Source organism: Neophocaena asiaeorientalis, unplaced genomic scaffold (assembly GCF_003031525.2).
Source record: "Neophocaena asiaeorientalis asiaeorientalis breed wild unplaced genomic scaffold, Neophocaena_asiaeorientalis_V1.1 scaffold388, whole genome shotgun sequence".
Lineage (NCBI taxonomy): Eukaryota > Metazoa > Chordata > Mammalia > Artiodactyla > Phocoenidae > Neophocaena > Neophocaena asiaeorientalis.
In genome coordinates this window covers 2,667,712-2,689,995 of record NW_020172738.1, presented here as the reverse complement: position 1 = coordinate 2,689,995, position 22,284 = coordinate 2,667,712, and the positions used below count along the sequence as shown (strand labels likewise).

The window sequence follows — 22,284 nt, the reverse complement described above, 5'->3', positions numbered from 1 at the left end:
TCAAGGGCAGAGCAACCAGTCATGAAAGCCAAGAACAGTGACTTCAAGGGGTTCCAACCAGGAGGCTCTACTGTCTGTGCACAGGGGCAAGCATCTCCCCACCCCAGGGGTCCCACTTCACCACTGCAGAGTAGCTTACAACGCAAGTGCCCGTCTCTCTCCACCAACAAGCAAGTATTCGGGTCATCTCTCTGCATACATCTGGCTCCTATAACTTTCTCCACTATCTGCCTCCCAAAAAGGCTAAGATGACTGTGTTACTTACCACACTAGGAAGCTTTCCAAAGCCACCCATACAAGCATACCACTCCTCAGAAGAACCCTCTGGTTGTGTATAATTTAATAAAACTGACCATGTAGGATAATGCTGTTTATTAAAAATATATTCAGGGAGAAGGAAGTCAGTGCATTTATGCAATTTTACATACACATCTGTAGTTTGAGGTTCCATTATTCCAACAGTTCATATAAATCACTGTTTCAGATAAGAGAAAAAAATGCTTTACACAGGAGATCAGCAATTGGTTATAGGTTTGGTAATATGAGTAGGCTTGTTGTAAAAATAAAACCACCTCTTCCATTATTAAAGAGTGTCTTCTTATGCAGAACAAGTCTTTAGAGTTAAGAACTTTTTCTTGCACAAGAGTTAACTTGAAGTTCTCGGAAAACAGCCAATCCTCCATTTTCTATAAATATAAATGCTATATTTTGTCTGGAATTTTTTTTCTTTTGAGGTAACAAAGGAAGCATTTTCAGTGATTTGTCACTAGGTTATCCCTTACTGGGTATGCCAACTACTGCAGCGTCAAACCTAAGACCCATACAAAAGCATTTCTCAGAGTAAGAAATACAGAGTATGACATTTTCAAACAATGTTCTCATTACAATAGGGAAAATAATGTGGGTCAAAAAAACAAAGCCCAAGATAAATGAATTAAAGGCTCGATCATCTTTGCTAATGAAGAATGAACAAGAGCATCCAGAATCCCCCCGGAAGGACTTGGTTTCTGAACGCACAGTTATGTCTTTCCCCAGCAAGTCTCCTTTTTCATCACATTCTTCCGTGGACTATCAGAAACATTCCCATCTCCTGAATTTACTGGCAGGAATCGGGAGCACAGCCTTAACGCCTGGGAAACTAAAGGAAAGACACACTCACAAGTCGCTGGCGATAATCCTTACTGCGGAAAATCAAGAGTTGAATCTAACTTCTTGGATGCAGAAGTTGGGGCTTTTTGTCCCTCGGCCTTATGGCCTTTACGCACAGGATGCCCTGAAGAAGGGCAGGAAGTGACGTCAGCCAGCCAGCCGCACCTCTCCTTTTCATGTTATGTACCAAACTTGCAAGAGTAGCCAAATGCAGGACAGACTTTACTCTCTTCTTTATGGAATATAAGGGAAAGACAGTTCTCGATCAGTACAAACACAGGGAACCAGAGCCGAAGCACAGGAAGAGAAAGAAAAGTCTGTATCCAATGAGAAGCTGTGTGAAAGGTTTCTTCTGCTGGGTTTGGCTAAGGCATCTAGAATTTTCTCCATGTCTGTTCCTGATGAGACTACCTAGCATTTACAATTCATTCACTTGTTGGGGGGGGGGGCTGGGAGGAGGGGAATACATTTAACCAACTCTTCCTTCTTAAATAGTGAGGACTATGTTTTCATAAACAAAGCAGATCAAATCAGTAACTGTCTAAATGACAACGCCATAGTCGGTGTCAGCTGTGACTAACGTCTGACTGACTCCACCTCAGCAAACACTAAAAGACAACAAAATCTTAGCCACTATCCAGACTGTCTACGTGTGTAAAGCATAGAGAGTAGTGCTTGTTGACAGGATTACTCAGCAAATAAATTTAAGGCATAACTGGAGGAACAGCAGATGAAGTCTATTTTTCCCGATGATGTAATATTAAGGCCTCTGCCAAGAGAGATTGCTTTCAAGTGGGAAGTCTTCTTGCCCCTAATTAACCAAGCGTCCCAAAATTAAGGAGTAAGCTAAAGACTGAAAGCTTTTAAACAGAGAACTACCGACTTTGAAACAATCAAGCTCCACAGTGCGATTCAAAACCATCCAATGTACTCACTCCTTAGACGCTGAAATCAATGAGGCCAAATCTGCCAGGGCCATGATGTGGATAAAATGTTAAATACAGAAGATATCTGAATATGATGTGTTACTTTGTTTATACATACGTCTAAATTTTAACGACAGAACCCTTTAAAAAATGAGGAACAAAAAGGTTATGTTCACGCAAATCTTTTTTGCGCTTAGTCTGTAAAAAGGTATCAGAACAATTTAAAACAAACTGGTTCATTCTTTAACACTAGTTTCACTTGATTATAAACTGCACAGGTCCTACGGTGTCGTCAATGTTAGAACTGCAGAAACACAACTCCCTCCTCTGATGTCAAAGGGAAGCGGCTCACTCTCCAGAGCCTCTGCAAGGACCAGGGAGAGACACTCCGAGTTCCTCTCACAGCTCCGTCCCACCTAAGGGGGGTGGGTCACTGCCCAGGTGCACTGAGACGAGGGGATGCTCCTATAAGGCCATTTAAGTGGAAGCGACAGAGTAATCTAAATAAAATAAGCCACGGAGTTTCTTTTAAGTGGTGAAATAGGGGACAAAGGGGTTTTGACATCAATTAAATAAGACTTTAGAACAGTCAAACAAAAGAAAATTGATTTCTCAAAGTCCAATAAGAAAACAGTTAGCTCATCTCTCATTTTCAGAAAGATGAATGATGGAAATTCTCTCAAATTTATGCAACAGGCTTAATTTTGAACCTTAGGAATGAAGGAAGGAGTCCCCTCTCATTCTCTTTCTACATTTTATGTTCTTCAGTTGCTATTCTAAATTCTTTGAATAGCGAAATCAGCCATGAGCTGTGATGGTCTGCCTGCATTGAGATACATCTCTACAACTAAAAGTTATGCATACAGCACAGAACTATAAACAAAAAAGGTGAAGCAAACTTTATTTATTTTCAGGTAAAAACATGAACCTGATGAATTATTGCAGATTTGAGAAATCAGCACAGAAAACAACTGGACAGAGCATTGCCTACAGGTGCTTTGATGTGTGTCGAGACAAAGGCTGAGCTGTTTGTCCCGCGTGAGCACTGGGAGGAGGGGGAGAGAAGAGCGGAACAGCGAAAGAAGACACCGGACGAAAACTTAAAAAGAGAAAAAGGGGGGAAAACTTTTTCTTTACTCCAACAGGGAATGAAAACTGCTAACATTGCTTAAAACCGTATACATCAATTCAAAATGCTCTGGCCACAGAATAATAAATACTGGCCAGCCCAAGCTGCAGACTTTTTAACCTACACAAAAGAAACGAATGAGCTCTCCTTGCCTCCATCACAGAGGCGGTGGTTGCCAGAATCACCACGTAAACAGTCCTAGTGCGTCCCTGGTACAAGGCCAGTGATACCCTACAACTATATTAAAACTAAGCTATAAGAAAAGCCTACCTAGTTACAAAGGCTGAATTATATTGACAACATATTTCAATTCCATGAATTTTAAATTATATCTTAATTTGAGAGAGAACAGGGAACAACGAAAGCCCACGGCTGACGAAGATGTACCAACTGTGGGTTCTGTATACAAAAAACCTGTGTGAGCGGCACAGACAGTACACGGATCAGGGCGGGGAAACTCAGGGGAAGTGAAAAGCACACAGAGCTCACCTCCTAAACTGTATTTGTCAAATACATGGGAGCTTTGATTTCTGTACTTATGTACAAGAGTTGTCTGTGGAGGAAACAAAACTGCAGACTTAGCTAGATGGATACACACAGCCCAGAGTTAAACTGCAGAGCGACATTTATTGTTTCAGCCTGGAAAAACATCCCTTTTTTAAATTTCACACAGCAAAGCAAGTTAAAAACTTCACTCGTCAAATAAATGATAATTTAAACAAGAACTTGCTAAAGAAACCTCATCACAACAACGTTTTAGGGCCTGATCACTTTAAGTCCATGGGGCCATTAATGAATAGGAACCAAGTGTCTCTTTTATAATCTGCAAGCCGTTTTCCTACAACAAGAAGGCGTAACATGTTTCCTTGACTCAGGTGATACATTTAGAAAAGAAATCATGATTTTTCTCTTTTGCTGTAACAGGCAGACACTGCGTTTCTCATTGTGATCAGGAAAGATGGAACGACTGCTGCCCTTCCCTCGCTGCCATCAACAGCTTTTCTCGCATTATCTCGATGCTCGAATAGTCCGGCAACTTAAGGTAGTTCACACAGGTCATTACGGAGGGCAGGAAGTCATCTGGGTTCTCTGTTGATTCGAAGGTCTTCCGGACAATTGTCAAAGGTGGATTCAAGCTCCGGAAGCCTGATGAAGAGGGAAGAAAGGAGGACAGAGGAACTTGGCACGTTTACGGGATGCCCGCCAGCTAGCTCAGGGAAACCCGCCTCTCATCCATAAGGAGAATGGGTCTGGAAGCACAAGTATACGTACCCTTTCTTATCTGCCCCCATCAGAAACACACTACACTGCTCTAATACACAGCGTTACCAAACACAGAGGTACTCTTTCCTGCTGGGCAATGAACTCTACCCATTCAAGATACGTCGAGGGTACGGAACCTGGTACGTGCTTTATTCACAATCAAAAGTCACCGTATAACATGGAGGCAAACCGTTCTTTATGCTTCCCTTATGCTTTTAAAAGAGCGCCAATTCAACTCATATTAGGATTCATTTCTGAAAAAAACAGACTTCAGAATGCCTTTTCATCTAAGCCATCTAAGGGTTTATAATGTACGTGTGTCTGAGAATTTTATGTAGAGAAGCAGCATTACATGTACATTAGCAGTCCTACTTCAGCGTGTTTAAGTCAATCCCTACGAATTGTCCTGCCAGTGATATCCCTTAACACACTGCAGAACAAACTGAAAACTTAGAAACATTATGATACTGAAATAACTAAGAGGCACTCAGGTGAAATGAAGAATATCCTGCTGTCGGCACTGAAGTTTTGCGTGCGTTCTCCACCCACCCCCCCTCACACACACACATACACTCACTCATAGCTACAATAAATCAACCGCTGTACCCACCTCCAACAGGCAATCTTGGGCTACCTGTCACAAACTGGAGAAATAACCTCTGCTGCTCATTATCAAAACTACTGAGAATCTCAAACAAGAACTTCACAGCCCGACTATAACAGAAATAAATATACCATAGTTACTTCATCGTATTAAAATACAGTTTTGACTCTCACAATTAGCTAGAGACTATCAAATGTAAATATGACTACATATGAATTCACACTGTAATGCACTCAAGTACGTTTCTGTTGTTACAGTTGGAATTCAAGTGGAATGGTTACTGTTGTAATAAATAAGACCTGTCTGGGATTGCACAGATATTTCCACTTTACTATACGTAAAAATGGGTAATGGGGTCACAGTGGGATTCCCCACCTTTCCTCCTCCCGCCCATTTTCACAGAAATACTTGGGGCAAAAAAAAACAAAAAACCTTTCGGTCCTAAAGTTGCAGTCTTGAGAGAAATGAAGCCAAAATATTAGAAAGCCTCCTTTAATAAGTAAACAAATTTTAAAATGTATATATATGTGTGTGTATCTGAAAACTGGCAGAACCCAGGACTTACCTGTCATGAGTATAACCGTGATCTGGCCTGCAGCATTCCATCAGTGTCTTTGCATCCCAAGTGTCTGCTTTACTGCCACACAGGAGCTGATCCAGCTGTGTGTTTAAACACGGGCAACAGATTACTAAGGACACAGCTGTGTAACTGACTGAAAATGCACACATGTTCTGTTCTGTGGCGTGCCAATATAAAGGTCTACAGAAGCCCCAAAACTTCAGCTTGGTACTCTTTACAATGTGCTTTTCTAGTATATTTACAGATTCAAGCTCTTCTTCAGCTGACATGAACAGGTGCGCTGCCCATTTGCATGAACTAGGTTCTAGGGAGCCTTTAATCTAAGACAGAACATACCTGAGACCAACCCTTAATTGAAGTTCTCCTAATTCTTCTCGTTTCTTAAGAGGCTTTAACTCAATATGTACTTCTAACCAGGGAGATTTTATAAATCCTGGCTTTTAGAAACACGAGGGCACACCATAACGGAAACCAAGAGACAGAACAGTGAGCTGGAGACAGAAGTGGGAGAGGAGAGCTGAACTGAGACACAACAAATGGGTAGGTTTTCCCACTTTGCGAAGAAAGGCAATTCTGTGCCACGTGGTCGTCTAGGACCACGCTAGTCATTACAGAACAGATATCAGAAAGCAAAAAATGCCTGTGTGTCCTTGGAAAATCTAACATGAGTTTCCAATTAAACCATCTCTCACCTGGTAGACTGCCCATTTGCAGGATGACTCGTACACTCTGAGAAAATCCATTTGGAGCATGTGAAATTTGGTATCTACTACGTGTCATTCACTGTCAGGTACTTTATGTATCTTGTTCAGTAAGAGAGAGGTTATCTCAATCTTATGAATGAGCCAGTCAGCTCAGATAGGACAAGCTGGGTAAGGTCACACCGCTAAGTAGTGGGGACCAGGATCCAATTCCAAAAGGAACACTTGCTGTTTTCAATTCCAGGTGACACTTAGTGCCTAAAAGTGCCAGGTACACCACATGTTTTAATAAGCAGCAAATCAAAGTGGGCATAAAAATAATAATTGAGATGAAAACGCTAAGTCATTTAAAGATTTCCAGATTCAGTCGGTAATGAAGGTGAGGTCTAAAGCTAGTACTCAAAAAAAGAAACAAACAGGTTTCCCACCTGGGGAAACCAAACACCTTCCAGACCCTTTCTATGACACCTCACCATCAGTAAGTACTTTTCTGAGATTCTTGCTGCACTTTAAGTAAAGATGGCTGGAAAAAAATGATGCACATAAACTCATTAACTCCATTCTCACAAGTGTTCTCTGGATTTGGCAACTAGGTAATTTGCAACATTTCCTTAAAACTTCAAGGACTAACCTCACTCATGAAACAATCAACATCTCAGCGAATCCAGAAAGTTTAGCTTAAAAACAACAACAAGTAACCTCCCTAGTGTCACTTTCGTTACTATGGACCCATGGCTCTCCCCACCAGCCACAGGTGTACAGAAACCCAAGTCCCACTCTCCACCAAGCAGCGTCGAGGGTCAGCTGACAAGAATGCTATGCCTGGGACTTCCCTGGTGGCGCAGTGGTTAAGAATCCACCTGCCAATGCAGGGGACACGGGTTCGAGCCCTGGTCCGGGAAGATCCCACATGCCTCGGAGCAACTAAGCCCATGCGCCACAACTACTGAAGCCTGCGCTCCACAACAAGAGAAGCCACTGCAATGAGAAGCCCGCACACCTCAATGAAGAGTAGCCCCCGCTCGCCGCAACTAGAGAAAACCCGTGCGCAGCAACGAAGATCCAACAGAGCCAAAAACAAAACAAACAAAAAGAAAAACAGACTGCTATGCTTACTCAATCACACATGGATCCCATGCTCTTTTATACTATATTTAATACTTATTTATATATGTTATACATTATACTTATTATATTTAATATTCTTCCTCACTCAGGAAATGATCTTATCTTTCCCAAACATCCACCCCGCCACCGCACCCAACCATCTACCTTTCTGTTTGCAACAATGGGGTCTCTGACTAAATAGCAAAGAGAGACCCCACTAAGATAATTATAGGTACAGAACTAGAGACGACCATTTCTTTTACACACAAGCTACTCACTTCTTCCGGATAGAAGTACTGAAGGTGACTGAGTGGGAAGACTGATTCAAATCCATCTCTGAATGAATCAAACTGCCTGGAAACGCCTTCATTTAGTGCCCAGAATATAACCAGCTGCAAAAAGAAAACTCTTTCAAAATCTGCGACAAGATTTCAAATTTCTTTCCTATTTAATATTTGGCAAACTACAGTGAAACATCCTTCCTGATCACTTAAAAAAAAAAAAAAATGAAGTCTTTAAAATATCTCCCAGTAAATTACGTAAGTAAAAGACAAGTCAGGTCAACTTCTAATTCAGGGTCTGGCCAATAAGAAAATGTAAAAAATGCCATGTGTGTTATAAGTTAATATATTTAGTGTGTTTTAAAATTCATTTATCAGTACATAAAATCCCTATGAGTTATACTTTACCTTACCAGATGAGAAGCAGATGAAACTTCCGAAGAGGATAAAATGTTATTGAGAATTAAAGATAATGTTTCAAGAGTCAAAATTACCAACTGTTAAGTGTTTTAAATTTTTAATGTGCAATTTTTAGTTCTAAACCCTGTTAAGTTCTTAGAGCCCAATCCTTCTGCAGTATGTGCCTCCACTTAGAAAAAGGTAAACTCTGGAATGCAGTCACATGAAACTGAAGGGTCACAGAAAGCATCTGTTATTGGTCCAACATCTCCTAGTCATCAATGACTTTGGCTAACCCTTTGGATTCAGAAATAGGGGACCTACTCAGATAAAAATGAAAACAATAGCGTACTGTTGACAGAAAAACACAAGCATTATTACAAATATTTTCAGAGAACCTAGTTTGGAGTTAACTCATCATTTACTAGTAAGCTGAAAGATTAATTTTCTCAAAGTAGGTAGTATGAGAACACAGCCCTACTGACTGTTAAAGGAACTACTTAGGAATCACAGAACTGTTAGGCATACTAAATAATAGAGGTCCTCTCTGCTATCTTCTTCTCTCAAACTGATGAAGAAACTGGAGTTGAAATTTTTCAGAGGTTCTATCTAAAATCCCACAGTAAGTTAGTGGAAAAGTCAGGTCTAGGAGGTATAGGTGGTATTTTGTCTGGAACCCAATGCTCTTTTCATTCAATGTCAGGAATAAACCAAAAGAAACTTTTCCAAAAGTAGTGATAATAAAGACTTACATAGGTTGTAATCTAAAACATAATTTGTATTCAGTACAAAATTGTTTTCCTTAACTTAACAAATATGGTCAAGGATCATGAAAGGCCTCACCAAACCCATAAATGTGTGCGCGCACGCACAGCGTTAAAGGTTATTAGGTCAAGTTAGGTGGCTTGATAGAAAGGTAGAAATGCAGTTTAGTGACAACACAAGGGATGGCTGCTTTTCACTGATTTCTTCAAACTAAGAAAATGAGATGTTATTAGATAGTATTCAAGCTTGAAGAGAGAGAGTTCAAGGTTATAGAAGGTACTGCAAGATATCTGACATGTTCTCTCAAGAGCAAACAGAAGCGAAGGTCAGGAGAAGTGGATTTCGTGCAGTGATCCCGAGCGTCAAAGGTCTCACACCAGGGTGTGCAGCAGCTACCGGACACGCACCTGTGCTTCTCTCGACCCTCCCTTCCCTCCCTCACCTCAAAGCAGGCCCCCCGGGCCCAGCCCCGCATGGCCACAGCTGGCCTTCGCCCCAGGGGGCGCTGCGAGTACATACTCTTAGATACTCCTCCAAATTGTGGATGGTGACCGGTATATCCTTTCCTCCTTTCTTCAGTTCGATGTTGGGAAACCCTGGCAGAGTGAAATCCAATCCTAGATCTTCAACTGAGCAGCCATTCATAGTCAGGGTTTCTAATGCATACTGTAGACTCTCTTTGGTCTAAAAAAAAGGGGGCGGGGGGTCAAGCCCAGTAATTCAGTCAGTTATGTTTGTGTTTATGAAATAAAAGATATGCTAATAAATTTTATGGGTTCCCTTAGCTCTTCTTTCTTTCTTTCTTTTTTGTCATAATCTACACAAAAATAAGTCACTGAGGTCACAAAGGAAATAATCTTAAACACTTCAAAATCCAATTATTTTTATATGAGAAAACAAGATAGCCTGTGTGCTCCTCCGCAATGAGGTGTCCGCTACCCAGTCTGACCATATTCAGTCAGATTTCACAGAAAGGCCATAATCATTTGCACAGTGGTCAGTTTAAGAGGGTAGGCTCTATAGAGCCAGACAAACGTTTTATAAATTCTAGGCTAATCTTAATGAATCCAATACATGTATATAGCAAAGACTGAGTAACACAGTGCCGTTAGGAAATTGTAAATACAAATAATGCACTATCTAGTATAAATAAATTTTTTCTCTGCAAGCTCAAGTCTAAAGAATACCCAGAGATTCTTCATTCGATTACTGTAGGCCAGCATTAACAAATTTGTATTCATACAGCAACAGTGTGATGAAAAAAGGCTCTAAGCAAACCCCTAAGAAAAGTCAACTCCTACTCTGAAGACAAATGTTAAAAAGTTTGTATTATTCACTTTTTAAAATGTTTAAGATCATGAAAGGCTTATATAAAATATAATTTCTGAATCAAAGACCAACACACAAAACTGCAAATTCTATCTGAAAATGAAGGTATCCAGTATAGGAGAAAGAAGGTAAATGACTTTCCGAATTAAAGATGCCTCCGAGTATGAAATTCCTAATGGCTAAACAGTCAAAGTGCAGAAAATCATTTAAACAAAAAAAAGGCTGCGAAGTTCTGGTTAACAGTCATTTTTTAAAGAGGAAAGTGAAAGCTGCGTAGGATTACAGATAATTCAAAACACAGAGGAGGGTTAGGGTTAAGGTAAAATACATTGTTGAGAATTTTTACTCCTCTGCAAAAATACATGTTTAGGTCTCTCTCAGTTTCAGGAAAATCATTGGATGACACACAAAGAAAGACTTTTCATTTTACATTTGAAATATTCTTCAGCAAAAGGACTTAAACTCTCCATTTTAACGTTCTCTGACTAGAAAGCTCTCCAAAATGCTATCATTGATAGGAATCTAGAATATACAATATGTCCTTGAGATGTTTAAAAGGAATTAGCTGTCCGTTTCTCTAGACCTTACACGTTAAATTGAAAGCCAAGTTTTAGCCCATTTTCCATGTGCCTTTCAAGAATTTAAACTGCCCAGTGGAAACTCAGCCAGGACAACTTGCTCCATCTGAATGCTTTATAAATAATGAGGTGAGGTGTGTGAGAATACCACCAGTCCTCATGTTCCAGTTGCCAGTTTCTGGAGTGTGGTTTCTGTGCTATGGATTTTATATTTTTAAATTGGTAACATCAGGAATAATAAAGATTAGAAGAACAAATCTCCAAAGATTTGAGAAAGAGAACTGTGGCAGCATACTGCACTGGAGACAAGGGTAAGTAAGAGAGCTTGCAAAAGCTGTCAGAGTGTGGGCTCCAGAGCACACAGCCTGGGTTTCAGTTCTAGCTCTCCGGTGTTCTAGGTATGTGACCGTGGTCAGGTTACTCAACCATCTGCCTTGGGTTTCTCATGTGTAAAGTAGGGGTAACGGGAATATCTAAATCTCACAGCAGATTAAATGAATGAGTACACGTAAGGCTTGTGGAAGAGCACCACGAGCTGTCCTGTATCTGGAGCGGGCGGGGCTGTCTGTGGTGGTGTTCGCGTTATTTTCCTAAGAGATGATCTTAAATAAGATGACAGTAGTTTAAAATTTAAACCTTAAAAGTTGGTGAGCATAAACCTTACTAAAAATCCCAAGACAACAGGTTTTATATGGAAAAGAGGGACCTGGCTTCTTTAAACACCAATTTCTCTTACTAAACATTTACCCCAAAATTACCATTAATAATTACCGATTAATATGGGAGATAAAATTAATTTTCTTACAAATCACCTCCTTCCCCGACAAAAAGTATTCTAAAAAACCCATCTACTATAAGCTCCTCTATCTTAAGAGATGTGACACTTTTTCTAGCTACAGAATCTTAAAACTCTATTCTTATTTTATGTAATTTATAAAATGGGAGTTGATTTAACACTGGTCCATGTTACCTGCCCCCATACAAGACGTCTGACTCTATGCCACTTTTTAAAAATACAACTTTGTCTTCTTCCAATTATTCTCAAATGATTTAATTTTGTTAATGTATAGAGAACATACATTAATGATTTAAAGATCAAGATTACCCATGAGATCTAACAAGAGAAACCTTAACAGATGTTACCAAGAAACAGTGATACCTACCATGACCTTCAAAAATATCTTCCTGAGATCTCTCTAGAAACAGATGAACTGTTCCTAAATTAAGCCATCTTTCTGGAAAATCAATCTGTCCTGCAAATAGCCTTATTGATTCAAACGCTTAGTAAAAGAACTCAGTATGATAGAGTATCTGCCCAGTTACATAATGTCCATCTAAAATATAATAAACAAGAGCCCTATGGTTTTAGTTAGGGGTGTATTTTATTTGCTGGTCAAGCTGTCTGTTCAACACCTGCTGTTATTACAGGTCATCTTACCAACTGTAAAATCATATGCTTCAGTTATTATAATAAAAATTTAAACTCTTCCAATATAAAATAATAACTGGACCAAATACAAATCATTAACAAAGAACTCATCTTTCTACAAAAAGAAACTGATCCACTTGACTGTCTCATTTTCTAAGCCTACCTGGGATTTATCTTGTTCAAGTCTTTTCTTCTGTCTGACAATGTCTTCTAGGTGATACACTGATCTGGCTACAACTGGGTCAATGTCAAACAAATCGTGTGACGTCAGCGAAGTTTCTTGCCGTAGCATCCATTTATAAAAAGGTAAGCCCAGGGGAAGGTCCACCTGAAAGAGAAGGTGCAAATATCACAACAGTCACACCAAGCTTCTAGCACTGCCTCAATTCTTTAAGTGATACTTCAAGAGGTCATTTTAAAAGGTCAAGTAATCCCCAGGGGAAAAAAACATATTTAAAGAACTGTTTCTCTCAGTACATGAAACTGTCCCCATTTAAGCTCAATTTGGGGCTGATATTGTTAAAAAAAAAAAAAAATTCGAATACTGACGATTCCTATTGAAACACTGGCCCTAAAATAGAAGTTTTCAATGATGGACATACATTCTCCATATGGACCTCAACACCAAGAGATGTTTAGAGGAGTCTTACTCAACTTTGGACCAAGTGAACTTAATTCCACTTCAGTCTGTATTATTGCATATTTGGAAGGAAGAATGTAGAAGACCAATTAGTTATAACTAAAATGAAAAAATGGAACTTCAAAAATAAATGATTAACAGCACGTTCTTTCAACAACAATGAAATTGTAAGCCCGACATCAGATGAAAACGTCTTACACATACTGACAAAGTATCTCAGGAAACATGAGAAGAAAAAAATGAAGAAAAGTCCAGAAACATTCAAACCTCTGTGAATACTAGTTTTTGGGGTTATTCTCACTCCTGCACGTTAATGGAAATTTACTGCAGTTTAGCCACATGTTCACACTTTTCCTACTGAATTAAAAATCTAACTCAAACACTTAAAAATATATATAATTAAAACCACGCTTAATGTTGCCTGACTCTCTGAACCCTTGCTACTAAAGGAACGGTCCACAGACTGGCACTTGGGTATCACCTGAATGCTGGTAAGAAAATGTGGAAACCTGGGCCTGACCCATGAACTGCTGAATCAAAACTGGCTTTTTAAATAAATTCTCCAAGCAATTCATATGCGCATTAAGGTTTGTGAAGCAGTGTTTTAAAATATAGCATTAAATGCAGGGGATTAAGGTACCGTCATAGCACACAGGTACAAAAAAATTGTAGAAAGAAAGGTAATTCTATACTTACCAATCTGAAATCCATGATAGCCTTGGCCATTAATTTTCCTAAGAAGCGAAACTTCATCTTAACTTTTGCGATATGAGCTGGCTTAGCTGTCCTACCAAAGGGAAGCGCAAACAGGCCTTGGAGGTTTTGAATATACTTGGTCCCTTCTTGGCTTCCTATAAAATGAGTAAATCACCAAACTTTAGATGCTATTTCCCAAAACAAGACAGACCCGGTAATTAAGAACATTTAAGAAATTCAGTATTCTCAAAATCAGATAGCAGATCACAGAATGAAGTCCTCTAGAGCTGGAAGGGCCTCCCTTATTTGATAAATGAGAAAACAAAGGTGAAAAGAAACTAGGTCAAAGAGCCAGGCCCTCTACTATAAGCTAAATATATATAATGAATTGTAAGGGCCCTTTACCTGAACTGAATAACAAACTGACTTAGTCACAGATTAGTATTACCTTTTGGATTGCTAAGAGTTACTTCTTCCCCTCTCCAGAGACCCAAGTCAGCTCTCTGTAGTTCCTGAGATACAAGTGCATAAAACTCCAGTGTAGGCCCCAGACCTGTGCCAACCTACAGAGGAACAAAAGTAGGACAAGTCAAAGTTTAGAATCTGTGCTGCCCTTTTTTTAACCTGCCAACCTTCTGGCAATGGGTACTAATCGCAACTGTTCACCAGAACGTATTAGAGATTATTTCCCAAACTGTCCTGTCTTCCCTCAGTCCAGGTCACCTGGAACGAGAACCAGCAACCCTTTACTATTTCCTGCTTCCTGTGGCCCCAACATTTTAATTGTATGGTTCAAACTCATATACTAATACGAGTACCCTTGCAGCTATATACTGTGCCCTCAGGGAACAGATGGCACTGTCTGGAATGGATTTCTTTCCCATTCTCTCTCTGGTGAACTGTTCCCCTGGAACCAACTCAAATGTCTACTCCTCAGGAGAAGCCTCTTTATCTGCCCAAGCAGTTACTTTGCTTCTTTTTCAGAACTTACATTTTGGCTACTTAAGTACTCACCACATTAGACTACCATGATTTCATTACATGCTTGCATACCTCACTGAGGGGTAACTTTAATTCACCTTGTATCCATTGTAATGCCTGGGCAAACACCAGCCATTTAATAGAGGTTTGTTGAATAAAACACAAAAGAAGGAACGTCTGGACCCACACCAGCACCCACAGTTATTCCTTCATGTTCTACCAAGGTCCTATCAGCTCACACCATAAATTAGATATGCAAGTAAAGATAAGTTAATTCCATAGTTTATAAGCCTAATCTAACCACAGTCCTGTCAGGAAGGTTATATTTCACTTACTGATTACTTGTAAATAATGAGTATTATTTCAGCATTAACACAGTTTCTTTCCCCACTAGCTTAAAGGATTCGACGTAGTCCACAAAACGGTTAACTGTAACTTTCCAAACAGTGACCTGCTTGGGTCTGGCAAAGCCTTCTAGACCCAGCTCCACGTCTCTGTCAGTACTCCACAGCTGTAACTGGCATCAGTATTCACCTCCTGCTGCAACCAAAGCCTTGGAGCCACCCGTGATGCTTCCCTTTCTGGCGCCTTAACAACCCATCATTAAACACTGTAAGCCCCACCTTCAGAATATGTTCCAAACTGGTCACCATAGCATCTCTTATCTGGCCCAGTGCTAGAGGCTCCTAAGTGGTCTCTGCAATGGCGCTCTCCACACCTCATGTCCTACTCTCACAGCGTGAGAGTGGATCCTCATATAACCTAAGTTCACATCATTCCTCCACAGCCTCCAAAGGCTCCCCATCTCGTTCAAGCAAAAGCTCAAATTCTTAGCTTGGCCTGGGTGTCCTATGTGATCCCTTGACTCCTATTTCTAGCCACTGTCATCCTCCAACAGGCAGGGAATTCTGCCTCAGGGCTTTTGCTTCACTTTTCTTTTGCTAAGAGATAGCCTTTCCCCTAGATAGTAATGACTACTGCTCAAATGTCACCTCATTCCACCCTATCCTCTCCCCATCATGCTCTATCTTCTTATTTTGCTTTAGTTCTTCAGCACACATCCTACATACATGTACATGAATGAATGAGTGTGTGTGTGTGTGTGTGTGTGTGTGCTAAAACTAAAAGCTCCATGACAGTAAGGACTTTGTGTATTTTGTTCTCCACTCACTCGTGAGCCTAGGAGGAAGGTAGGGAAAGAAGAAAAGAAAAAAACTGCAGTAACACCTGGTATCCACCAGATGGTGCTTTAAAGCCAGTTGATCCTAGCTCCTTTTAGCATAATTATCCCAGGTTAAACAGAAATCATAGATTAGATCAGCCTATTTCCTTCATCCAAATACTGTTACTGCTAACAGTAAAACAGACTTAACTTAAAATATTAAGTGACATGGGCAAAACTGTATACACTTTCATCCCAGGAAGCCTCTGTGAGGGTGGAAGGACCAGGTCACACCTGCTCTGGCGAGTCACCCCTGCACTGGGCTGGCCAGCAACCCCGTAGATAGACCTGACCTTTCCAGGGATCTTTATCCTACCCAGCCACTCCCTTAAAAAAAAACATAGGTACTGTGGTTTTGCTTCATTTGTTTTGAAAGGAATGAAGGATACAAAATTTGCCAGCCCAAAATGTCTCTTTGGCATGCGGATTATTTACAGCTGAAAACAATCAAGGCCCAAAAGACTCAGGAAGAAACTGACTTACTCTCTAACTGCCTAAAAGAATTTTGATAAAGGGCCGGTTCCCACAACAGAGCTATCACCAGAGGTATCTGCAAAAAATATGGGCTAGGGATGGTGGGAGGAAAACAGGGCCTAGGGATCGGAGTCCACTCTGGGTCCCATTGTCTCTGCCTGGCCTGGCAAATATTTGTTTACCAAACATTTGCTCCATGTGGACTGCCTTCCTCCCGCCTTTGAAGTCCCAAACCACTACCCCCAACATCCTCTTTTGTCTTTGGCTGAAGACAGTATTTAAGAGGAGGGTTTTGGCCATTTTGGTGAGTTACTCAGACTTCCTGTGACCAGCCAGAAGAACCCAGAAGGGTAGAGGAAAATGTCTTCCAAAAGGAAGGAAAAGCATAAAGCTCTAGAAACAAACACAGAAAAACAAAAAAGTTTGACAACTTGTGTTATTTGAAACTTTCAAAGTCTTTCTCTTTCAAAAGCTAATGCTTATATACTAGCATATACCACGTAACAGATAATGTTGTGTTTTACACATTTTAGCATTTAATCACTTAAACAACATAATGAGGTAGGCAGGCACAGTCACTGTGCCCTTTGTTGGGTTATTACTGGGAGTTTACATAACTAGCCCGACTTCATACAGCTAGTAAGTGGCAGCACCAGGCTCCCCAGCCCACGCTCCTAACCTGTCATCGTCCTGGCGGCATATACCACGTGACAGGTAATGGGCTTAAGTGGTTTGCTGAGCCCAGAGACTGGCTTAGTTCCTTTTTCCCACAACAGAGCTATCACCAGAGGTATCTGCAAAAAATATGGGCTAGGGATGGTGGGAGGAAAACAGGGCCTAGGGATCGGAGTCCACTCTGGGTCCCATTGTCTCTGCCTGGCCTGGCAAATATTTGTTTACCAAACATTTGCTCCATGTGGACTGCCTTCCTCCCGCCTTTGAAGTCCCAAACCACTACCCCCAACATCCTCTTTTGTCTTTGGCTGAAGACAGTATTTAAGAGGAGGGTTTTGGCCATTTTGGTGAGTTACTCAGACTTCCTGTGACCAGCCAGAAGAACCCAGAAGGGTAGAGGAAAATGTCTTCCAAAAGGAAGGAAAAGCATAAAGCTCTAGAAACAAACACAGAAAAACAAAAAAGTTTGACAACTTGTGTTATTTGAAACTTTCAAAGTCTTTCTCTTTCAAAAGCTAATGCTTATATACTAGCATATACCACGTAACAGATAATGTTGTGTTTTACACATTTTAGCATTTAATCACTTAAACAACATAATGAGGTAGGCAGGCACAGTCACTGTGCCCTTTGTTGGGTTATTACTGGGAGTTTACATAACTAGCCCGACTTCATACAGCTAGTAAGTGGCAGCACCAGGCTCCCCAGCCCACGCTCCTAACCTGTCATCGTCCTGGCGGCATATACCACGTGACAGGTAATTAAGTGGTTTGCTGAGCCCAGAGACTGGCTTAGTTCCTCCCTGGCTTACCAGTCATCTCTATTCAAGAATGGAGCCCATTCTGTTCTGACATTTTGGTCAGGATTCTTCTAGAGCTAGTTAGAAAGGCTTCCTAACAGACACCAGCTGACTTGTACGGCTGAATCTGGTTGACAACCCGAGGCCCTAAGCATATATAAAACCAGCACTCCAACCCTTCTTCTTCAATGAAGTCGGCTCACAGAATTTTTTCCAGAGTCATCAGGAAAGACCCATCAGTGAAAATCATAAAATTGTGATTTCTGTATCAGCATTTCAATCCTGACCCGTGGAACAATCAGTGTGATGCTATTCTGAACTTAAGTTTAGGTTTCATGTAAGACGCAATCTGAACAGGGGCATGAAGGATGAGAGAGTAAAGACGTTCATTCCTGACGAGAGAAAAATATGTTGGAGTAAAACGAACTAGAAAAAGCGTGTTTAGATAACCAAGCAGAACAAGCTGGCTACAGCAAAGGTCTTACAGTTTCATGAGTAAGAAATCTGGACATGTAAACATATAAGAGCTGTATCCTCTGAGCAACAGGCATGACCGGGGTAGATTCAAAAGACCCAAATTTCTTATCCCAGCTTCCATTCCATCTGCCTCCCGTCCCCTCCAGAGCTACTCCCTTCTGCTATTCACCACCAAGCCTGATCCTCTGTTCAAGCTACACCCTTTGATTCCTTAACTCTCCCCTCTCTTTCCTGAAACAGGCTCCTCATCTGAAAGGCTCATTCATTTGGTACCTATACCACTCACTTTCCACACCCATTCGCACTCTGTCCTGCGTCCCCCCCAACTATGCTGTGATCCTGGGAATGCAGGAACTCTGCCATAACCTGGATCCTGGCACTCTGTATACTTAGTATGTAACTACTTACAATTTTAAATTTGATGATTAAATACTGTCAACTATTCAAAAGTCTTAATGAGGAGGAGAAAATGCTTAAGAAAACGAGTGAAAAATCAAAGTCAGGATTAAAATCACTTGGTTAACTACAGACAGCTTTGTAGATTAAACTGCTCCATACGCACAGTGCTCACCAAGAGCCTGGCACGGTTCTAACTCTTCACCACATGAACTGTCACAACTCTGAGGCTGTACTACAACCCACACTTCACAGATAAGAAAACTGGGAGGCAAAGTTGTTGGCTTTTATAAATAAATAATAAGTAAATGGAGTATTTGGAAATGTCATGTCCATAAGTTTCAGATGTCCAAAAACTTAAGTTTTGTCTTAAAAAAAAAAAAATTAAGATACTTCACTGCTGGTCCAATGCGTTAAGACTCTGTGCTCCCAACGCAGGGGGCCCACGTTCGATGCCTGCTCAGGGAACTAGATCCTGTATGCATGCTGCAGCTAAGAGTCTGCATGCCACAACTAAAGGAGCTCGCATGCTGCAACTAAGAATTCCTCATGCCGCAACTAAAAAAAGATCCCACGTGCTGCAACTAAGACTCGGCGCAGCCAAAATAAATAAATAATAAATAAATAAAATATAAATTTTTTTTTTTTCATTAATTTATTTTATTTTTGTCTGCATTGGGTCTTTGTTGCTGCACGCGGGCTTTCCTCTAGTTGCAGAGAGCGGAGGCTACTCTTCATTGGGTGCGCAGGCTTCTCATTATGGTGGCTAAAAGATCCCACGTGCTGCAACTAAGACTCGGCGCAGCCAAAATAAATAAATAATAAATAAATAAAATATAAATATTTTTAAAAAATTAAGGGAAAGAGGAAGGAAAGTATCCCCAGGAGACTCAATACTTCAGAGTCAATTATAGAAAATCATTATTTTGAGTCTTTTGGCATACTGGCCTGGCTATTTAAAAACGTCTCAAAAGAAACGAAAGATTAGAAAGAAAGTAAAGCTGTCTTTTTTCATGGGTGACATGACTGTCTACAACATGGAACAGCAAATTACAGCTCAGGCCCTACTGCCTGTTTTGTACAGTCTGTAGGCTAAGAATGGGCTTTACAATATTAGACGGTTGAAAAAATCCTTGAATAATATCTCACAATGTGTGAAAATTATATGACTTCAAATTTCAGTGACTATCAATAAAGTTTTATTGGAAAACAGCCCTGCTCATTCATGTTTGTATTGTGTACGGCCACTTTCACGCTACAAAGCCAGAAGTGAGGAGCTGTGATGAAGACCACATGGTCCACAAAGCCTGAAACATTTATTATCTTGCTCTTCACAGAAAAGTTGCCCAAGCCCCGTATCTACAACAATCCTAAATGATCTATTTAAAATTTTTAGAACCAATAATTAAGTTATCAAGGTCACAGAAAACAAGGTCAACAAAGAAAACTTTACTTCTACAAACTAACAGCAACTGGAAATTGAAAAGAAAGAACAATATTATTTTCAAAACCATCAAAAAACATGAACTATTTGGGAGGAACTTAATAAAACATGTACACGAGAGACCTCTAGACTGCAGTTATGAAGCATACTGAGAGAAGCTGAAGACCTAAATCAGAGAAAGGCTACGCTGTATTCACGCACTGCAAGATTCAATACCATAAAACACCAACTCTCTCCCAAACTGATCATGATTCAACACAAACCTAATCAACATCCTGTGAGAGACTTCCCTGGTGGCGCAGTGGTTAAGAATCTGCCTGCCAATGCAGGGGACACAGGTTTGAAACCTGGTCCGGGAAGACCCCACATGCCGTGGAGCAACTAACCCAGTGCACCACAACTACTGAGCCTGTGTGCCACACCTACTGAAGCCTGCACGCCTTAGAGCCTGTGCTCGGCAACAAGAGACGCTACCGCAATGAGAAGCCCGCGCACCGCAGTGAAGAGTAAGCCCCGCTCACGGCAACTGGAGAGAGCCCGCGCGCTGCAACAAAGACCCAATGCAGCTAAAAAAAAAAAAAACTCAAAACAGATCGTAGGCCTAAATATAAGAGTTAAAACTATACAACTTCTAAAAAAACAAATAAGAAAAAATGTTTGAGACCACGGTTTAATGGAAATTTTCTTGGGATACAAAAAGCATAAACCAGAAAGGAAAAAAATTGATAAACTGGATTTCATCAAAATTAACAACTTCTGCTCTTTCAAAGATATTTCATCAGGAAATGAAAAGATAAACAACAGGCTGAAAGAAAATATTTGCAAAACACTTGTCTCATAAAGGACTTGTATGCAGAATGTATAAAGAATTCCTAAAAGCTCTGATAAAACAAAACCCAATGAAAAAGTGGGCAGAATTCCTGGACACTTCCTCCAAAGAAGATAAGAAATGAAAAGATAGAAAAGATAGTATCATTAATCATCAGTGAAATGCAAATTAAAACTACAGTAAATCCACTAGAATAACTAAAATTTAAAAGACTGGCAATAACCAAGTTTTGGTAAGCATGTGAAGCAACTGAAATTCACATACTACATTACTGGTGGGAAGGAAAAATGGGGCAGTTACTCTGGAAAACGGTTTGGTGTTTCATATAAAGTCAAAACATACCTTACCAAAAGATTTAGCCATTCAACCCTGAAGTATTTTATATTTTACCCAAGAGAAATGAAAACCTATGTCTACACGACGACTTGTACAGAAATGTTCACAGCAGCATTACTCATAAGAGCTAAGAAAGTGGAAACACCTCAAATGTGCATCAACTGATGGTTAGGTAAACATATGATGGTATGTCCACGTAATGGACTATTACTATTATTCAGCAATAAACGGAAACAAACTGATACACGCAACAACATGAATTAGCATTACACTAAGTGAAAGCAGAGTAACACAAATGGCTACGTACTATACGACTCCATTTATTATGATACTGTACAAAGACAAAACTGGAGGGACAGAATACAGATCAGTGGTTGCCGGGGACTGGGGATGAAGGCTGGGGACTGACTGCAAAACGGTCTAAGACAACTTTCTGTGGTGATGGGATTTTTTCTTTATCTTGATGTGGTTGTGGTTATAGACTGTATACATTTGTCAACACTTAGAAATGTGTATCTTAAAAGTGTGCATTTATGATATATGAGTTGTATCTCAATAAACCTGATTTTTTTGAAAACGCAGTTCAAACATTTTGAAAGTTATGTTTAAAACCTTTCACTTTATCAACCTAAAGATTACACAAACACTTGCTCTTATGCCAGGAAAAAAAAAACCCTTTTATTATGCAATTTAACCTCGAAAAATGGAGAACTTAGAACAAATCATTCAAGAGAAAACAGAGTACATCTCAAGTTTTGAGATAAATTTCCCAATCGTCTTTTAGAATTTCACAGGACCAAGAAACTCTAGGGACATTTTATCAAGAGCACAAGTCAACACAGCCTCATAAGCTCACCTCATTTTCATACTGAATTTCTAACATGGCCCGTGAGCTGCCGAGATCCTGCATCACAGACTCTGCTTGTTTCAGCAGCTCCTCTCTGTTCACAGTACGCTGCAAAGAAAAGTACAAATGTGAAGAAACTTTGATAAACAGGTGGCATTTCTCTCAGTGCAAAAAAAAAAAAAAAAAAAAAAAAAAATAACATTCTTTAAAAATTTTTTTTTAAAAAAA

General features: G+C 40.1%; 1 protein-coding gene across 14 annotated transcripts in view; it reads right to left on the bottom strand.

Annotated features, from left to right (window-relative positions):
- Nucleotides 1–357: 357 nt before the first annotated feature.
- TRIP12 (thyroid hormone receptor interactor 12) overlaps nt 358–22,284 on the bottom strand; it is a 151,667-nt gene continuing 129,740 nt past the window's right edge. For 13 of the 14 annotated variants that reach the window (XM_024740622.1, XM_024740624.1, XM_024740627.1 and 10 more), the window contains 9 exons: nt 22,066–22,164; nt 14,025–14,139; nt 13,577–13,731; nt 12,404–12,568; nt 9,424–9,588; nt 7,738–7,851; nt 5,637–5,731; nt 5,078–5,181; nt 358–4,350 (listed from right to left, as the gene is read on the bottom strand). In XM_024740622.1, the coding sequence (XP_024596390.1) occupies nt 4,154–4,350; nt 5,078–5,181; nt 5,637–5,731; nt 7,738–7,851; nt 9,424–9,588; nt 12,404–12,568; nt 13,577–13,731; nt 14,025–14,139; nt 22,066–22,164 (1,209 nt within the window). In that variant the 3' untranslated portion in view covers nt 358–4,153. The remainder of the gene's footprint in view (nt 4,351–5,077; nt 5,182–5,636; nt 5,732–7,737; nt 7,852–9,423; nt 9,589–12,403; nt 12,569–13,576; nt 13,732–14,024; nt 14,140–22,065; nt 22,165–22,284) is intronic. The other variant, XM_024740635.1, reaches the window with a different exon arrangement.